This window comes from Leptonychotes weddellii, chromosome 3 (genome assembly GCF_054177405.1).
Source record: "Leptonychotes weddellii isolate Sample4059 chromosome 3, ASM5417740v2, whole genome shotgun sequence".
In the NCBI taxonomy this organism is placed as follows: Eukaryota; Metazoa; Chordata; class Mammalia; order Carnivora; family Phocidae; genus Leptonychotes; species Leptonychotes weddellii.
The window spans coordinates 2,766,177-2,784,416 of NC_138371.1; the positions used below are offsets into that span (position 1 = coordinate 2,766,177).

Genomic DNA, 18,240 nt, shown 5'->3' on the forward strand with positions numbered 1-18,240 from the left:
ATAAAGCCAGTTAAAAAAAAAAAAAGTGACACAAATTAGATTTTCTGTTTACCTCAGCAACTCTGAAAAATTGGACAATATCCTAGGGTTTGATAGACTAACTCATTCCTAAAACTGAAAAACAAGTATTCCCTGCTTTATATCCCACAAAGAACATCTAATTAGTCTTTTGTCATTGATTGCAACATAGGCTCAGACTTCTTGCTGCTATCATAATTAATTTAGCTTAATGAAGGTATGTAATTCTTAAATGGAATAAAATAAATGAATATATTTGCAACTGGCTATTTCTCGATGTTGTTAAAAGATAACAAAATAAAAATCCAGAAATTTATCTTAACAGGAAATTATTATTTTTTTAAAAAGATCTTTTTATTAAGTCATCTCTACACCCAACGTGGGGCTCAAATGTATGACTCTGAGATCAAGAGTTGCATGGTCTACTGGCTGAGCCAGCCGGGTGCTCCAACAGGAAAATCCTGAAGCACCTAATTATGTCCATCCAAACATGTTGGTTCTTTGTAGGCTTGTTTTTTCCTGGTTACAACTTTATCTTACATGCAAAACACACAATGTTCTCCCAGTAAAATTGTCTCTAGTTTACAGAGTGAAATTGTGCATATTAATATTTCAAAGCCCTCTGCAAAGAGCATGGCATTCTTATTCACAGATGTTTGGGCTTCCTGGACAAGTGGAGAACCGCTATCTACACACACACACACACACACACACTCTCTCTCTCTGCCCCCCCCCCCACCGTTCTCTCTCATGCTGGCGCTTACTTTGTTTTTCTCATCGTACTGCCGCCTGGACTCAGCCAGCTGCTCTTCGAGCTCCAGCAACATGTCCTTTAGGGTATCGACCTGGTACAGGAAGTTCGTCTTTTCATTGTCCAGCTGAGCATTGGAAACCATAGCCTTCTTATACTTCTCTTCAACTTCTGCTAGTGAGTCCTGCAGAAACCACGTCAGGTTTTTGAAATTGTGTAAGAGAACAAAAACAGAGATTAGCTCAGTGGTCTTTGAAGAAAATAAAAAATAAAAAACAAAACCCCCCCAAACTAGCCCTATTTTTAGACTTTCTTAGGGCAAATGGATCAGGATAAGAAACACATGGTAATTTCAAATGCACAGAAATTCCCCCCTTCCAATGGGGTCAAGTCGGTTATTAACCACTCAGGATATTAGTTATTAACTTAGAAAGTTAGTTCTTAATTGTGTCTGGGAGGAAGACGGCTTCCATGGCCATCAGCACAAGGGAGACACGTGACGGGGAGGCTGTGGGCCGGACCCCGTGACCTGACTGCGGGACTCGGTGGCGCCCGTTGCAGCAGCTTGGGCCGTTCGACAGGTTTTGGAAGTAGTCCCTCAGGAAATGTGACCAGAACCCTGGCAAGAGCCAGGCGTGTTGGCTGAGAGAACATGACACCTGCCACTAACTGCCGGCTGCCCCTGTCTGGGCTTGTGAACCAGGAAAGGATTAGGTGGAATTTTAAGTTTCGACCTACAGGACGACTCAACAAGCTGTGCCCGTCTCACTGGGTCTGTCCGTGAAGGACAGAGGGCATTCCTTTGGAAGGACAGCCCCGGGGAGAGAGGCCTGCAGAGGAAACACGCCCTCCTGCGGCTCACACTCTCGCTGGCCAGGCAACGGAGGGGAGCAGCAAGGTCGTCCCCAAGCACAGATCAGGGGAAGGGGACCCCAGAACAGGGAGGGTGAATCCCTGGGGGTGGGAACCACCCGAAGCTAAAGAGAGGTGGGCACTACGTGGTCAGGGCCTCTGAGGCGGCCTCCCGGAGTTCCGCGCTACGCTCGTCTGCACTTGCGAACCAGGATGGCAATTTTAGGTGGGACCCGTGGCTCCTGGGCTGGTTCGGTGACCCCCTTCTCACCACACATTCAAAGTCAACCATAACTTCCCCCTCTCTTCAAGGAGAGATGACAAGCATGCCAGGGATTAATTTGTCATTTTAAAACCAACATGGCCTCTGGTTGGTGCCCCTGTGATAGAAAACTCACTATGCTGGGGGTCCTTTCTGGGAACCTGAAGAAGAAGTAACAGGCTTGCCATCTATTGCTAGATCCACAGAGAACAAGGTCCTCAACTACCCACCTCACCACCGAGGGATACGGCAACTAAATTTCCTGGTTGGCACACGGCAGTGATAACCCATTCTTACAGTAATGTCTGTTTGCTCAAATAAATCCGAGAGGGTGCACGTTCGGACGCTGCTTCAATTAGTGAAACTTTACAACATGCAAGCAAGTACTCTGGGTGTTTCAGAAGCGTGGCAATAAGGACAGCCTTCCTGGTACACATCCAATGCTTTGAGAAGCAAATTAAGTGAAGCATTGTTTGTATGGAGCGACTACGGACAGTGAAGAAAAACCCCCAAACCCTTCTGCAAGCATACGGTGCACTTCTGTGGGAAGTGAGAAGAAACCTGGGTGTGGGCCGGGTGAAGAGGGTGAGTCAGAAACATGCATCAGGAAGTGTGTTAGTAACTGTTTCTACTGAGGGTTACAGGGTTCAGGTCTCGGTTCAAAAGCTGCATTGGGGAGACCACTCAGGGCACAAAGCCATGCCCGTGTTCCTGCCACCTCAGATTCTGTAGTCTGGAGGCTCTTGAGAGCAAGCATGCAGTCTGTATGTCTTCTTTAGGTTTTCTGAAGTTAAACTGGGTTAATACCATCAGCCCACACTTCCGTAAACTGGTACCTTCATCTCTTTCAACCCCTGCATGTATTTGCCTTCTACGTCCTGAATCTGGTCCTTTAACTCATTCAGTTCCTAGGAATTGGCAAAAGAGGCAAATGACATCGGGGGGAGAAAAGTGAGCACGACCACAAAGAAAGAGAAGCCGTCCCCTAAATCTTTTCTACTTCTGGGTCGTTTCCCTCATTTGGGGAGTCTGGGCAGTGATTTTCTTTTCTTCTTTTTTTAAGTGTTGAAGGAAAATAAAATGAATTTCAAAATCACAAAGCTTAAAACTGAGGTCTATCTCATATGATATTGTCACAAAATTTTACAAAATGCAGGTCTATATCATTATATTTTTGCACAATTTTATATAACAGACAAAGGAGGTTCCAAAAGTGGAACAGGTTCTTTTACTCATATTTGACAGTTAAAACTCAGGCTCTTTGGGTTGCTACCCGGTGCTAGACAGAGAAAAATACTAAAGGTGGGACTCAGCCGAGCTCCGTCCCTGCATTTACAGAGCTTCGTCTCTGCTCCGCACTCCTGGGGCCCGGTGTCTGGTCTGAGCTAGACTCTCAATACACGCTCGCTGAGCGAATGAATGGTGCTCTCAAGACTACGAGCAGAGATGAATCAGGATTGCAGCAAACTGCACTTGGATGTAGCAAAGGAATGGGCAAAGAGCCGCTGGAGGCCCAGGGAGGGCGCGCGGACGTTTTAGGAAGAGCGGCCCACAAAAACTGTCCTTACAAAGCACAGGACTCTGAAGGCACTCTTAGGGAATCTACATCCCTTCTCTGACCTCCCTGGCAGGCGGTCATCGAGCTTCAGATACCACCTGCAGCGGGTTCCCTTTTCACCAGTTTTAATTAATAGAAAATTCTTCCCTCAACGAAGCCAAATCCCATCCTTGATGTTTCCCCCTCGGGCCTTGGCTCTGCTCTCCAGAGGACAGCCAGTCCCTTGAGGTTCCTAATTACTTTTCCGGACAGTCCTGCCTTTGTCTCTTACATGCTCAGAGTGGCCCCCATTGAGTGGTGAGCATGGAGCACAGAATGCTTACATTCCGGTGGGACGAGAAAAAAAATCACTAAAACACAACGATGACCTATTCGAGGCATAGTGTGCATACTACAGATAGAAAGGAGGAGCATATTCTAGGCAGGGGCGGGGGGACACGCAAAGGGCAGGGGGGTGTTGTTGGGAGCAGTGAGTAATCTGGTGTCCAGAAAAATGGGAGACTATTCCAGAAAAATGGAGACCACCTGTCTGTGCACGCCAGGGAAGGAGCTGAGCACCGCAGGGTGTGTCCGAGAGCCCGGGGAGCGCGGAGGGCACGGGTCTGCCCAGCCGGGGTGGGCGGGCAGGTGCAGCTTCCTGCGGGAGACCCTTATCTGAGCTGGTGTTGGTGTGACTAGAACATGTAGACATGGGGGAGACTGGACCCAGAAGAAAGATCCGGAACTTTACAAACTTATGCTCGAAGACTGATTTTCCTAAGAGGCTCCTCTAGGTCACAAGGTAGGTAGGCAGACTTACCTTGATTTCCCTAATGGACGCCTCCGTGTCAACAGAGATGGAGGTGTCCCCACTTCCCCTCCTAGAGGTCCCGCCCAGGGAGGCCAGGGCGGCTGCAGACAGGCCGGGCAGGCTACGCGAGCCCTGCAAAGCCACAAGGACCGAATGTGATTTCAGGCAAAACCAGAGTCCCCTGCAAGTCTACTGTATGTTGTCAAATCTCCAGGGGCTTATAGAAAGCAATAAAGAGAGGTTCACTCTGAGGGGCCTCATGGAGGCCTGGGAATTAGTCTGGGTCAACCTGATGCTCATGCCTAGGCCCACAGTGAACGCCTCTGCTCTTCGCGGGCTTTAACACCCACGCTGGAAGTGGCTCCGGGGGACCCCCTGAAGGACGTGGTGCCACATGCATGCCCTGTTCACTCAAGGGTGAGCATCTTCATTCAAGATTAACCAACATATTCTCTTGTCAGTTTCGTCCACACACGTTGGGCCCCTCGCGGTTTATCAACAACACAACATAAAGGCTTCCAGAGATTCCCTACCTTCTCGGTGAAATCTTTCTCTGGTCTCTCTTCAACCTGTGGAGGAAAATGGACAAATACGAATAGTTAAGAGCATTAAATGGATAATACGGGTTTAGAGGGTAAGATGGTAACAGGACATTAGCTTCCTTTGTAATTTAAAAACCGCTTTGCCAACGAGACCCGCGGATCCGCTTCTGCCAGGCCGTGCCGGGCACGGTGGTGCTCGCAGGCAGCTCACGGTGCCACCGTGAACTTCACTGGGTGGTTTTTCAACGTTCGTAATTTCCAGGGGAACATGACGTCTGAACGACATGCACACCAACCGCAGAAGATCCTAATCAGGGATTTGTGAATGAACCGAATCAGCACAGGTTTCCTTCACAGCTTCCCACAGCCCTGCGTGTTGGTCCTGACGGGGGCGGGGGGTGGGGGACGATGACAAGCTCCAAGCCTGTTCCCCCCGCTGTTACTATGGTTATAGCCGGAAAGCAGGACCAGGCCTCTTGCTGCCTGGGTCTCTAAGGCAAGAGGAAGCAGCGGAGCCCACTGCAACTTCTCCTACTTCTCCTGAATAATGGAGCCGAAGTGAAGATTCTGGTTTAACCATCTTGGGATTGATGCCCAGAAGTGGGGAGCTGGCAGGGGGGTGAAGGCACAGGAGAATCTGCCAGGTGAAAAGTGAGACCTCAGAATCTGGCTTTTCACGTGTCTCTGAGGCTGCTCTGTCCCTTCTTCAGGCAGGACTCTCGGGGGACCCAGAGCAGCCTGAGGGCCGTAGCTTCGCCCCCAAGGGAGACCCTGCACCTCGAAGGGGTCTGGGGGCCAACAGGCTGAGGCTGACAATGGTGCCACGTCTTTCTTTGCTGAGCATCCCACAAAGGCCAACTTTTTCTTTTTTCTGCACATTGAAGGCTCCGTTCCATAAGCCCATTGGGAAGGTCACAGACGGTGAGAAAACCCCACGCCCACTTGTCTCCAAACCCTCTGGGGAAGCTGACAACTAGCACGTCTCCGATCCTCTTTCCTGTAGCTCAGATGTTCTTAACTCTGACCTCCAGGGAGCCAACTGCAGACCACAGCTCTGCCTCAGTAGACCCGGTGGGCAGCCGGGGCTCGGCAGGTAACCTCGCACATTCAACCACAGACAGTCTGAACTCAGGTCGAGGAATCCCGACAGAGCTGGCTGGGAGGACATGGCAGAGTGGCTCACGGACACGAAAAACAGCCCACCATGAAGCTGGGCTAGGGAGAGCATGAGGATGTGGGGCTAAGCACTGGTCGGGACACCGCAAAGTTCTGTGAAGACCAACGCTCCCTGTCTTGGGCCCACCCTGGGTCCACAGTGGGCTGGATGCTCAAGGCCTCACCATCCTGTCCCCACTAACCGCTACCTTCTCTCCTCCAAACCCATCACACCTTCACATTTCTCTTCGAGGGCAGGACACCTAAGGCAAAGAGTAAAACGAGACCGCAAAGTGTAAGAGCAGATCAGCCAACCAAGTGGCTCAAATGAAATTCCCACAGAATACTCCATTAATCCAAAAGAAGGTACTTTTCAAAACCAGCTCCTAGCTCAGCCAAGCTCAAGGGTCTCCTACTCAACAGGTCCAAGTTCAGCCCCGGTGTCTCATTCCCAAAGCCACCCCATGCGGTCTCCCCAACAAGGCCCATACTTGGGTCTTCAGCAAGAACCCCCTATTTTCATCTTACTGGTCTCCTTACTGTCCTAAGAATAGAGAAGAAAGGAGAGCGAAGAGGCCATATCCCTCAGGCTGGTGGGATGGATCCAAGAACAGACTGGCCTCACTCCCAGTTTGTTAAATAAGCCCTGGGTGGGGGGCTTTGGATGCTAGTCCTGCCCCGCCCAGAGGACTCCCCTTTCCGCTTGCCACGGCTGGCTATCCTCTGAGAGCTCATGCCAGCCTGTGCGTCTCCCGCGAGTTTCCCAGGCAATCTCAGCCTGCATGTGCCCTTTTCCACTGCTTGATGTGGACCAGTGACAGCCCATTAAGGAGAGCTCACTCTCCAACCGTGTGTCACGCCTCCTGCCGTTTGTTGGCATGTGTGTTTGGTGTGTGTAAAAACACACACCTAGAATTACTATTCTTTCTAGACGTGCATGCCACACCAGCCTGAGCAGACGCTCTGGGGGGCGGAGGTGGCCTTCGGTCAAGATGGTTCTATCTCCTCGTCCCTGGCAGAGCCCCAGAGAGCCCTGGGCCAATGTTCTTACTGTGATGATTCCAGCACTTCAAGTGTGGTTCTTCTTTCCACTCAGGAATGAAAATATTCCTGAAAACTGAGAAAAAGCTGACTATATAACAAATGGTCTGCAGGGGAATCAATGTATTAAGTCTCCTGGGCCCGAGGCCCTCACTCCCTAGAATCGCTTAGTTTGCAGAGCACGTATTCATGAGATGAAAAGAAGGAAGGTAATGTAACTACTGGTCAAATACGAAGAGCCAGAGTCACCGACTCTCAGTTACCGCCGAGAAGCTGGCTGCTCCTTGCCTCTGTGGGCTACACAGAATCTTTCCAAATGCTGGTCAGCAGCAGGTAAATATTCTGTATACAAATGAAAGTCCAGAAATCCACCTACAGAGATATCTGTGCCTGTAAAAGAAGGACCCCACGTTTTTTCAGTATTTCTTGTGATAAAGATGAGGAAGAATACAGACCAGACCTTGTTTCCCTCGATACCATCAACGTAAGTATTACTTCTGTAATTTGCAAAACATCAAATAAGGAAGAAAAAAACCTAAAGCCACAGCTAGCTCTTAGTTTTCAAAAAAAAAGTTTAAAAATAGTTTTAAAATGCCTTTGCTCAGAAATAATAATGGACTCAGAATGGGAAAACTTAGGCTGTGTTCTTAAGTAGAGACCACGCAGGGAAAAAAATGAAACTCTCGAGAGTTATAGCCAATCTCTGCTTAACCGCTGTTTCCAATCTCTTGTGTACACATTAGGGTAAGTGCCCTTAGTCCGTTTCTGAACGACAAAGAATACATGTGCTCACAGGCGTTTCTGAACTCGCATGGATGAGGAGCACCGCCTGCGGAAAGCGACCCTGCAGCAAGGAGCTGCCGCAGTCCCCTTAGCTGCCACTAGATGGCAGCCTGTATAAACCGGGGCGGGCTGGCCGGGAGCTGTCCCCACTCCTCACCTTCCCCTGAGCAAAGGGACAGATAAGGAACCCAGGCAGTGCGTTTAATTTTGACAGAAAGCACGCCACTTTACCTCTGAAAATAATAATAGAAAGAAACAGAATCAAAAAACATTCCGAACACTGTCCTAGTCGCTGCATGACATGGTGTGGGGGACGCCGTGGTGCAGACACGGGGCAGAGCAGGACCCAGGGGATGCCGTCAGGTGCACCTGCTGCAAGCCACCGAGGCCCATACCAGCGCGGGGCCTGGGCCGAGCCTCGGGGCCTCCGCGAACACCGGCGTCCTGGTCCACGCCAGGGCAACGGGGCCCCACACCCCGCAGGCCTTCACTTTGTCACTCCCCCGAACCAGCAATTCTAAACCTTTGAGGTTGGCGTGAAAACTTCACAGTAACAGATTTGTGACACGTGTGTGTACCAGCATTTTACAATCACAACCGAGTGTCCACAAGGACAGTTTTTAAAATCAACTAGAAATAGTCACTTCCAAACAATCTCTGTTGAATTTTAGATGACGGCAACTCTTCCTTTCAAAGACAGGTGATCCAAGTAGCGCATTAAGTATTTTATTTATTCCCAACTTCCGACATCGTGTCTATACGAGCGTGCTGCTCAGCCTCACTTCAACATCGCGTCTGCTGAGGCCTACAGTTCCTGGGCTTCCCTATCACCAGCCGGCCTGCCCACCTGCCCAGAGACACAACACAACACGTGAGCATGGCTGGACCCTAGCAGAGGGGCCAGGCACAAAGGAACTATTCCTCACGGTGTCCCCAACCTCCCGCTGGGCAACCCCAGGCCCCGGATGCAAAATGGGACCAGAGGAGCTGTGTCTGCACACAGTCCCTCTCAACAAACAAACTGACAATAGCGAACACTGCTCGGAAAACACCCACTTTAAGGGCAATCTTCCTTCAGATATAAACAGTAGTCAAGCCTTCCACTGGCGTGGCAATTTCAGGTTTTCATCCAATAACATTGACGTTCTCCTGAACGACTTGCCCTTGGACTCCTGGATTCATACCGCATGACCTGTGTTTCCACCTGCCGCCCCTGCCTATCCATACAACAGAAAACGTGGGTCACTACGGTCTTTTGTTTCTCTAGCTAAACGGGCTGGAGGTTCCAGTTTGTCACTCATGTTTTCTCTAAATACACACAGGAACGTGAATCTGGGCTCCGCTCAGGACACCTCTGATGGATGGGTCAGGAACACGGCAGCCTCTGCGGATGCCTGGCGGGATTCTGGGGCCCGGACGACACAGGGGTGTGTGTGTCACCAGGCGAGGCCCTCTGCGTGAGTGTGCTCAGGCCAAGACCACCAAACCTCCCGATTCCAACTCTCAGAGCTTCCTGCATCTCTCCCCAGGAGTTCGCACCATATGCATGCCCGTTTGCTGCCTGCCTGTCTCCTCCGGTCTATGCATCCCATATCTTGCTCACCACTGCAGCCCTGTGCCTAGAACATTCTAGGTTCTCGGGTGCCTGGGTGGCTCAGTTGGTTAAGCGACTGCCTTCGGCTCAGGTCATGATCCTGGAGTCCCGGGATCGAGTCCCGCATCGGGCTCCCTGCTCAGCAGGGAGTCTGCCTCTCTCTCTGACCCTCCCCCCTCTCATGCTCTCTATCTCATTCTCTCTCTCAAATAAATAAATAAAATCTTAAAAAAAAAAAAAAGAACATTCTAGGTTCTCAATGAACACTGGCTGAAGGAAAGAACCCCACAGCTTCCTCAAGGGGAAGAGCCCAGACTTGTTGGAGAAGAACTTCCAGCTTATCTGCAGAATGGGAACAATGTGACTGAGGTCCTGAGGTGGGGCAGGCATCTGCTGAGGGGAAGGAGGGCTGGGGGAGGTCTTTGGATGCTGAGGCATCTTTATTTTCTTCAAGTGGGAGGAGCAACCACTTCCTCCATTCTGGTTACGTTGCTCTTTAAGAGTGCCCTCCCCGCCCCCCGCCTCCCCAGGTACACAGGGCTTTCCTCCACACCCAGCCTTCCAGGGCTGGCCCTTGCCCGAGTCCTACTGCCTTCCCAGGGAGGCTCCTGTCCCCTGTCCACCCTCACACTCCCCTGGATCCACATTCCTGATGAATCAGCAGGCCACGGATCACTCCCCAGGAGCCACGGGAGCCGTCAATGCCCAGATGGGGCGGGAGGATGGCCCGTCCCACACGGCCCGCGAGATGCTGACCTTCGCTCATGAAATGTACCAACGGTAGGGCGGTCGGCTGACCTTTGTAAATGAGCAGTTGTCTCAGAGAAGAGAAAAAGATGGCTTATGTGTTTGTAGTGAACTGAAAAATCAGCTTGGCCACATGCCTGATGGCGTCACTCACTCAGAGCTCTTCCGCCCACCTTCCCTTTGGAGCTCTGTTGTGTTTTGTGGGCTGTAAACACAGAGAATTAAATGAGGAAGAGCTTTAGGATCAGAGGGGCCCGGCAGCCCCGGTACGTGCTGCTTTTTCCCCTGACGGTACCTGGAGAAGCCCCGAGGATGGGGGCCTGGAGCCTGGGCGCAGCTGGGGCCAGGCCTCTCCTGGCTGGCCCGCCTTGCTCACCAGGTCCTGGGGGCACGGGCATGTTTCACGCTGCCTCTCTGATTACAGTCACCCATGGAACCCGCTTTACGTGGGTACATTTTCCACAGATGTAGAAAGCACAGGACACCGAAATTTGTGTCTGATCTTGGCCACTTCAGTCTAAGCGACTAGATGAAGTCCTCTTATTTTGTGACCTTGTCCTGATGTCTGAAGAGACCCAAAGCAGTGAAATAATCGTGGCATTCATGGCTCCGTGCTTTCCGGGAGCCGCACCAGGAACCGGACCCAGGGGGGCTCGCGATCCTTCGCAGGGCAGGCCACGGCCGCCTTCTGTCAACTGCAGATACTTCTATTACTTCCCAAAACGTGACAGCGTGAGTATCACGCCTAAAGAAGACTGATCTCCATTAAATTTACCGTGGAAGAGTTTTCTTCCCAGTAGCTCCAAGGCTCCCCATGGATGAGTGTAACATGCCGTGCTACCCCAGAGCGTGAAGGACACTGCAAAAAGCAACTTGTCCGATTTAAAAACTGACATTACGTGATGCTGAACAATGAGTATCTTCCTGTTCCTGCTGGACTGGTCATCGGTGGAGCAATGAGCCCCTGGGCCCCATGGGGCCCTGCCACCACACCTTCCTGCACAGCCGGAGTGGTCAGGCCGTGGCTCCCCTAGACTCCTCAGGGCCGGGCTCCAGGGGCTCTCATGGCTGTGAGGGTGGGTGGTGGGTGCGTGAAACGTGGAGGAGGCAGGGACTGGTGCTGGTGTTTACAGAGCGGGCAGTCTTCATTTCCACAAAGACCTAGGCTCTCCTGTTCTAATACTGGGCCCCTTGGTCTATCTTTTGTTTCCTCATCCTCCATGTGTAAATGGTGGCGAGGAACACTCCTCCCCATCAGGAAAACGCCAGTGCAGGCCCAGGGATGATGGCTCTGGCCTTGGCCTTGGAGTCAGGGACAACAGAACACGGGCAGTGTGGCCGTTCCACTCAAGAGATACGGGCTCAGCTGCCAGGGATCCGCAGAAGCGGGTCCAGTATCTGCATTTGCGTGAAACATCAATGCTCGAAAAAGACTATCTAATTAAAAAAACTAGCACATCACCAGCAACCAACAGGTGCATCTGTACCAGCAGGAGACCTCAGCTTGATGGCCTCTTCTTTGATGCCGAGGAACACTCCCTAAATTTCAGGTATCTGCACATCTAACCCTGGTGCTGTATCACTAAGTTGAGAACCACATTCGAGCTTCTCTGTAACTGGGGACTAGAGCAAGAAATCCATTTTGCCGGCTTGGCTTTCTTGTAGTTGGGGTTTATCAAGGAGGGCGCCACTGGCCTTTGACGTGGCAATCCTCAGCCACGCGGGGTGGGCACGCGCACCACACAGCCCCAGCTCCTGCCCACTGGACGCTGCGCCAGCCAGCCCACTCCCAGGTGTCCCCCGGCAACTGCCCTGCACACCCTTGTCATTAAAAGAACGTACGGTACCCTCGCACAAAGCATCAGATGAAGAGAAACCGTCTGAAATTGCAAAGACCCTGGGACAAACATGGACCAAGGACACGGAAAGGCCGGGAACTAGCTGATGAGAAACAGGAGGGCAGCTCCGTACTCTCCCCGATCCCGAGCAATGGGACAGTGGCAGCGTGGCCCTTCCCGGTGATCCTTGAACCGTCTGGGTCCAGTAACAGATGACATTACAAAGTTAAAAGCCGATCCTTCCAACTTTTAAGTCATAAAAACCCCCACACGTCATGTACCCGGCTACATTCCCCCACTGTACAAAGTGTCCCTCCTCCCAGTCAGCCCCAAGCACTAACTTCTTACACGATCCTTTAGATATTTAGCAATGCGATTCTGCTATCACGGAATAGTAGTATTCTAAATTTGGAAGCATTTCTCCCAGTTGCGTTTCTGCTCAGACCTGGAATAAATCACAGAAAAGCCCACCTACTTTACGCTGCGCTTGGGCCCTTTGGAGACAGAGGGTTCCTTTTGCAGGACAGCGGAGTAAAGAGCATAAGGGCAGGAGGAGGAGGAAGGAACAAAGCGGAAGGTAGCTGGGCAGGAGGGCCACTCACCACTGGGCTGGCCCGCGCCGAGCTGGCTCTGGACGAGGCTCGGGAGCTGGAGTTGAGGTGGCCGCCGTGCTCCGAGGGCTGTCCACACAGCCGCCGCCGCAGGGACGCAGACAGAAACAAAGGGACAGGGTCAGCAGAGCTACAGCGAGCGCGGAGGTCAGCCGCGCGCCATGCAGAAAGGACAGGGGTGAGCGAGGAGAGCAGGCTCCCCTAGGAAAGGAAGGCTGTGTCGGTCCCAGCTGCAAATACACGCCCACTAAGGACAGAAAAAAATTAGTCATACTATCAGAAGAACACAGGATTCTTGGTTAGTGAGAAGAAAGTAACACAAGGCAACCCCGTCAAGCCGGGAGTGCAGGTCACGCCTGGTGCTGGCACAGAAAGCCCCCCCGGCCACGGGGAAATGACAGTTTCCGAGGCCGGGAGCGCCCGGCAGGGTCGCTCTTTCCAGGGCAGAACAATTAAGATCTAGGGCTCCTCCAAAGTCAGGCATGGCTTGTTTAAAGTGCCAGGTTACTGGTCGGGTTGCCTGAATAAGGTTTTTTTTTTTAATCTGTCTGTCTCTCCACCTGCCTGAACGTTCTTCTAGCAAAAGAAAACACCGTAACTCGCTGATCTGGAAGTGATGCCCTCTTAAACTTGGACTTCTACTTACCTTTGTTCCAGTCCTAGATAGATTTTTGTTTTAATCTTCCTTTCCTCGAGTGAGGTGGGCGAGGAGGGGAGGCAGGATTCAAACCCGACTGAGGGCCACAGGCACCCACTGGATTGTGACGTAGCCTCAGGGGGATCGTCCCAGAGTAACAGCGGCCCCCCCAACCCCCCCCCCCCCCCCCCCCCCGCTGCTGAACACCACGCATCCTGCCAGGCAGGGGCTGACTGTTCTCTCTGCTGCCCGCACCACCCTACTGGGCCCTGCAGGCATTCTCCCTACTGCAAATTCTAGCAGGCACAGAACTGCAGAGGTGCTCACGACTCCCATCTTAAATACCACCTTTTAGTTTGCACATTTTTCCACCAGAACGTAATCCCCAGAGGGCAGGTCTGTGTCTATCCTCTGCTGAATCCGCAGGGACCAGATGAGGCCTGGCACACAGTGTAACCTCAAGAAATACTTGTTGAATGAACAATTTCAACTTCAGACTATAAATAGCCAGACCCACCCTACCTATTCATCATTCTTCTCATTCCTTTATCCGATTACGATTTACTGTATAGTTACACTTATACGCAACATTGTTTCCGATGCACAGACAAGACACCTGTGCACACACCCTGTAAGACACTCATTGCCACACTCGGCATACACAAGAAATTTACCACGATTACCACTCTCAGCTTTTGCTTTATTATGCAACATAAAAGGAAATACCTAAGGTCACTACTTTAAGGTAGAAGAATTTTGCCTTTGGGTTCACGGACACAAGAGCTAGGAAATCTGTCCTCTGGAAAAATCCTACTGTGTTCTCTGTCATTCGCGTTCTGGTTAACCGTGCAGAGACAGGACAGGTTGCTGTTAGCAGGGCTGACTGCTGGCCCAGGTGTTCCTTTTTTTTTTTTAATTTTATTATGTTATGTTAATCACATTACATCATTACTTTTTGATGTAGTGTTCCATGATTCATTGTTTACGTGTAACACCCAGTGCTCCACGCAGTACGTGCCCTCTTTAATACCCGTCATCGGGCTAACCCATCCCCCCACCCCCCTCCCCTCTAGAACCCTCAGTTTGTTTCTCAGAGTCCATAGTCTCTCATGGTTCGTCACCCCCTCCAATTTCCTCCCCTTCATTTTTCCCTTCCTTTTTTTTTTTTAACATATAATGTATTATCTGTTTCAGAGGTACAGGTCTGTGATTCAACAGTCTTGCACAATTCACAGCGCTCACCATAGCCCAGGTGTTCCTAACTCCCTAGTCAAAACTGCTCTCAAATCAACTGCCCGGATCATGCGGGAAGGAGTAAGTTTAGGGTCTGTATCACCCTGGTCCATGTGTCAACTTTGGAACAGCTTGTGTTTGGAAGCCAGCGTGGCTGGTGTGGGGCTGCCGTAAATTATAAAGACTGTCCAGGCTCCATCTCTTACTGGCCATGGGACCACGGAAAAGTTTCTCAGCCTGTCAGCCGGGACACAGAATTGTCAGGACGCCGGCCACACAGAGGTGCTGGGGGTTATGCAGAGAACCCAGGGGGGACTCTCCCCTGCTTTCCTTTTCTGCCACAAGCAATTTGCACGCTCCTGGATCCAATGGCACTGGTGGTGACTGCTCCCCGGCGAGTCACACACAGCCACGGGTCCTCCGACACCATGCACACAGCTTAGGGACGGTGAGGAAGATATAAAATAGAAACGTTTTCAAGCAAAATAGCGATACTTAAAAGAGAGCTAGTCACTTAATCTCTAATCGTTAAACTGTAATGAAGTCATTTAATTGTGAACATATACTGTAGATGAGGCTACCTTCTAGGGGAGGCTAACAGAAGCTGGACGCTCCGGAGATGGGGATGAACCATCCAGAGTGGGATCAGGACCATCCCATGCAGGCGTGGGGTCAGCCTGGCCTCAGGTCGAAGCAGAGGGTCCTCTCCAGCTCTGTCTTGGGCTGAAGGATGTCAGGACGGGACCCCTGAGGGGGGTCAGCCTCCTCACTACGGGTGTGTGTATCAGCCAGCGGTCACAGCTGCAGGCTGGACCAGAGCCTGAGGAAGCTCTCTCCCCAGCCACATTCCCAAACGTGGGACACTGGCATCCACTGGGAGGGCAATGTCGGGGCTCGGGGAGATGCCGAGGATGGAGCTCAGTGAACGCCCCTCCCATCCAGCCTGCTAATTTGCTGCCAAAGATCTCTTCTGAGGGATTTTACCCCACGGTTCCATTTGTCCAACTTAATTCAACAAATGCCTACTGAGCTCCTTCTGCATGGGAGTGCAGTGTTAAGTGCAGAAAAAAACTTATTTTTACTCTCTCTGACTTCTTCTGCATGGCTTGATGCCAGGGACATGTGGCCATATTTTAGACATTTGTGCTGTTGGGACAAGAAGATGTTTGACTTCCTTAAGTTCCCGAACGCCACCACTCCCAGGTGGTTCCTACAGGAGGCAGAAAGCACAGAAGTAAGAGTGCTCAGCGATGCTCGATAAGAAATCGGGGGCTCGGCTGCTCTTAAAGTCCACCTGCAGAGACGAAGGGGAACTGAAGGAGAACATACACCCCACCTGCTCGGAAGCTCTACTTCAGTCTTTGGAAAGTACCCAGTGCTTGGGGAAAGTTTCATTCTCTTCAAAAATTACTATGCGGTCTTTTTTCTGATAAAAGAAAATCCTTTAGTTGCACTTTGTCACATGCAGGCCAGAGCTATTTCTCCAGCAGACATGATTTGTGAGCTTCTTAACGGCCTACACAAATGTTTAAGAACCGAGAAGAAGATTTAATATAGTTGGCTCCACCACGTTTCAAACGGTATGCAAAATAAAATTAATAAATGTTTAATTAGATGTCAACAGAAACTAATGCTATGTCCAATATTTATAAAATTTACATTCTAAAGAAAACAGTAGGTGTGGCAGCTTTGTGAGAATTCCTGAATATTTATGAACTACAGTAAGCCAGAAATGGGATTATTTAACCAATTTAGTAGCCAATTAACATCAAAAGCAACATTATAAAAAGCACTCCCGAGTAGTTCCTTGTAAGCCATGACATTTCCTGTGGGCCCCGGGTGGTGCGTCTGCACGGGACTTGCACAGGACCTGCGGAGAGCAGCCCCTGCGGAGGAGGAGCCCCCGCGGAGAGCAGCCCCTGCAGAGGAGGAGCCCCCGTGGAGAGCTGCCCCTGCGGAGAGCAGCCCCGCGGAGGAGGAGCCCCTGCGGAGAGCAGCCCCTGGGGAGAGCAGCCCCTGCGTGCAGAAGCATCCACACCAGGAGGACATTCAGTTTCATCTGCCCCTCAGGACAGGGCCAACTAGCCTCCTCATTTCCATGGACTGACTCCATTTTTCTATCTCGCTTCCCTCTTTCATTCACTCATTTTTTTCACTCAACAAGCATTTCTTGTACAACTGACTAGTACACCTTTATGGTGAGAGCTGAGTCTGTCATTTCAAAACCTTAGAGGAGGTGGAAAGACGGCAAAATAAAAGGGAATTATGTACGGTTAAGATCCTGAGTCTCTAAATTTGTTCCTGTTTCTCGATTATCCAGAGGTGACAATAATTTGTGGCCCGTGGAACGCCCCTCTTCTTCCTATTTACTTTAAGCGCACCTCACCCCGTGTTAGTACTGTTAGCGTGTTGCAGGGAAAGGGACCAGGAACCTCGACTAAGGTCTGTCTTCTCCCTTGAACTCCATGTATATTGATGTGTGAAGACATTAGCCCACCAGCCAAAGGCATCCGTGACCCTCACTACAACAGAAAGTTGAGATGAGACAGTGTTTCCTCCCTAGAACCCCGGCTAGTTCTCTCCAGCGGCTGGACCTGTGCCCAGCAAGCCACTCAGCGGCATGCAGCACACGGGAGGAAGTTCGGGAACCAGAGAAAATGCCTTACAGCATAGAAACTGCAGACACTGCCCCGCCGAGCCCCGCTGAGCAGGCTGCTCTCATCGAACACAGACACCTGTGACGAAAAACAGACGGGCAGGTCAGGGCACCCTTCCCCCTCAGTACCCACGACACAGGAAAAGGTAAGCGAAGGCAGGCTGACCCGTGAGGAGAACTGTCCTGCACAAATCAGACATGCAGGGGAGGCCCTCAACCGCCTTCACAGGCAGAGCTGAGCAGAACAGGCACATGCAAAAATCTGAGAGAGAAACCAGCTGCTGTCAACTGGCATGCAATGCGCTCTCCTCCAGGTCCTTAAAACGTATTATTCTGAAAAACATTGCTAAGTAGGAACTTGTTAATCCAGACTTCAAGGGAGCAGATATTTCAAATATCCTGAATTTTGTCATGGCATCCTCATACTTGGTATTTAGAAAATGACACTAATAGAAAGTGACTCTGGAATAAAACAGCATGTTCACTTAGTTCAGTATTTCATAATTTTTAAAAAATTGCTAACTACAAAACAATATTTGATTAACTTGAAAATCCCATATAATTAAGCCCCAAGGGTGAATGGGAGTTTACAATGCCGTGAATGGCCATCTCAAACTTTTCCCAGCTTAAAGGAACTTCAATTTTCCCTATTTCCCCTGGAGGACACAGCTGGTCTGTCCAGCCAGTTATATACTATTTCTTAAGTGTGAAATCTGATGGAAATTCAGAAACTTTTCAGCAATACAGTATAACTACTTTGTTTAGTATCAGTTTCCCGCAAGGCGTAAGTACCTTGTATTTAAAACTGGAAATTTCCCAAGTAATACAACACAATACATTAACATCTGTTAAGGTTACCAACGCAATAAAAAGCCATCTTTCTTTCTGCCAGCAGATTAAGTAAAAGATGTCGCTGCTCCATTCCTAGCTAACAACCCTATGCGAGCACATGTCTTCCTGGAGCCTGAAGTGGTATGACAGCTATTGTCAGCTTCGGGGAGAGAGAAAACCCAGATCTGGCCAAAGGGGACTGACGGATACCATGGCATGTGTGAGCTCCACGTAAAGGGGTAATTCGCAAGTAGCTGGGCTGCAGACATGTGCATCCACACTCCCAGAGCAGGTGTGTAATGGAGTGGAGTGTGCATGTGCAGGGGGGTGGGGGGTGGGGG

General features: G+C 50.6%; 1 protein-coding gene across 32 annotated transcripts in view; it reads right to left on the bottom strand.

The window, feature by feature from the left end:
* LRRFIP1 (LRR binding FLII interacting protein 1) overlaps nucleotides 1-18,240 on the bottom strand; it is a 132,128-nt gene that overhangs the window by 20,888 nt on the left and 93,000 nt on the right. For 11 of the 32 annotated variants that reach the window (XM_081813316.1, XM_081813315.1, XM_081813288.1 and 8 more), the window contains 6 exons: nucleotides 17,079-17,147; nucleotides 12,534-12,611; nucleotides 4,765-4,800; nucleotides 4,241-4,363; nucleotides 2,720-2,791; nucleotides 783-953 (listed from right to left, as the gene is read on the bottom strand). In XM_081813316.1, coding sequence (XP_081669442.1) covers nucleotides 783-953; nucleotides 2,720-2,791; nucleotides 4,241-4,363; nucleotides 4,765-4,800; nucleotides 12,534-12,611; nucleotides 17,079-17,147 — 549 coding nt within the window. The remainder of the gene's footprint in view (nucleotides 1-782; nucleotides 954-2,719; nucleotides 2,792-4,240; nucleotides 4,364-4,764; nucleotides 4,801-12,533; nucleotides 12,612-17,078; nucleotides 17,148-18,240) is intronic. The other 21 variants (XM_081813292.1, XM_081813305.1, XM_081813302.1 and 18 more) reach the window with 4 other exon arrangements.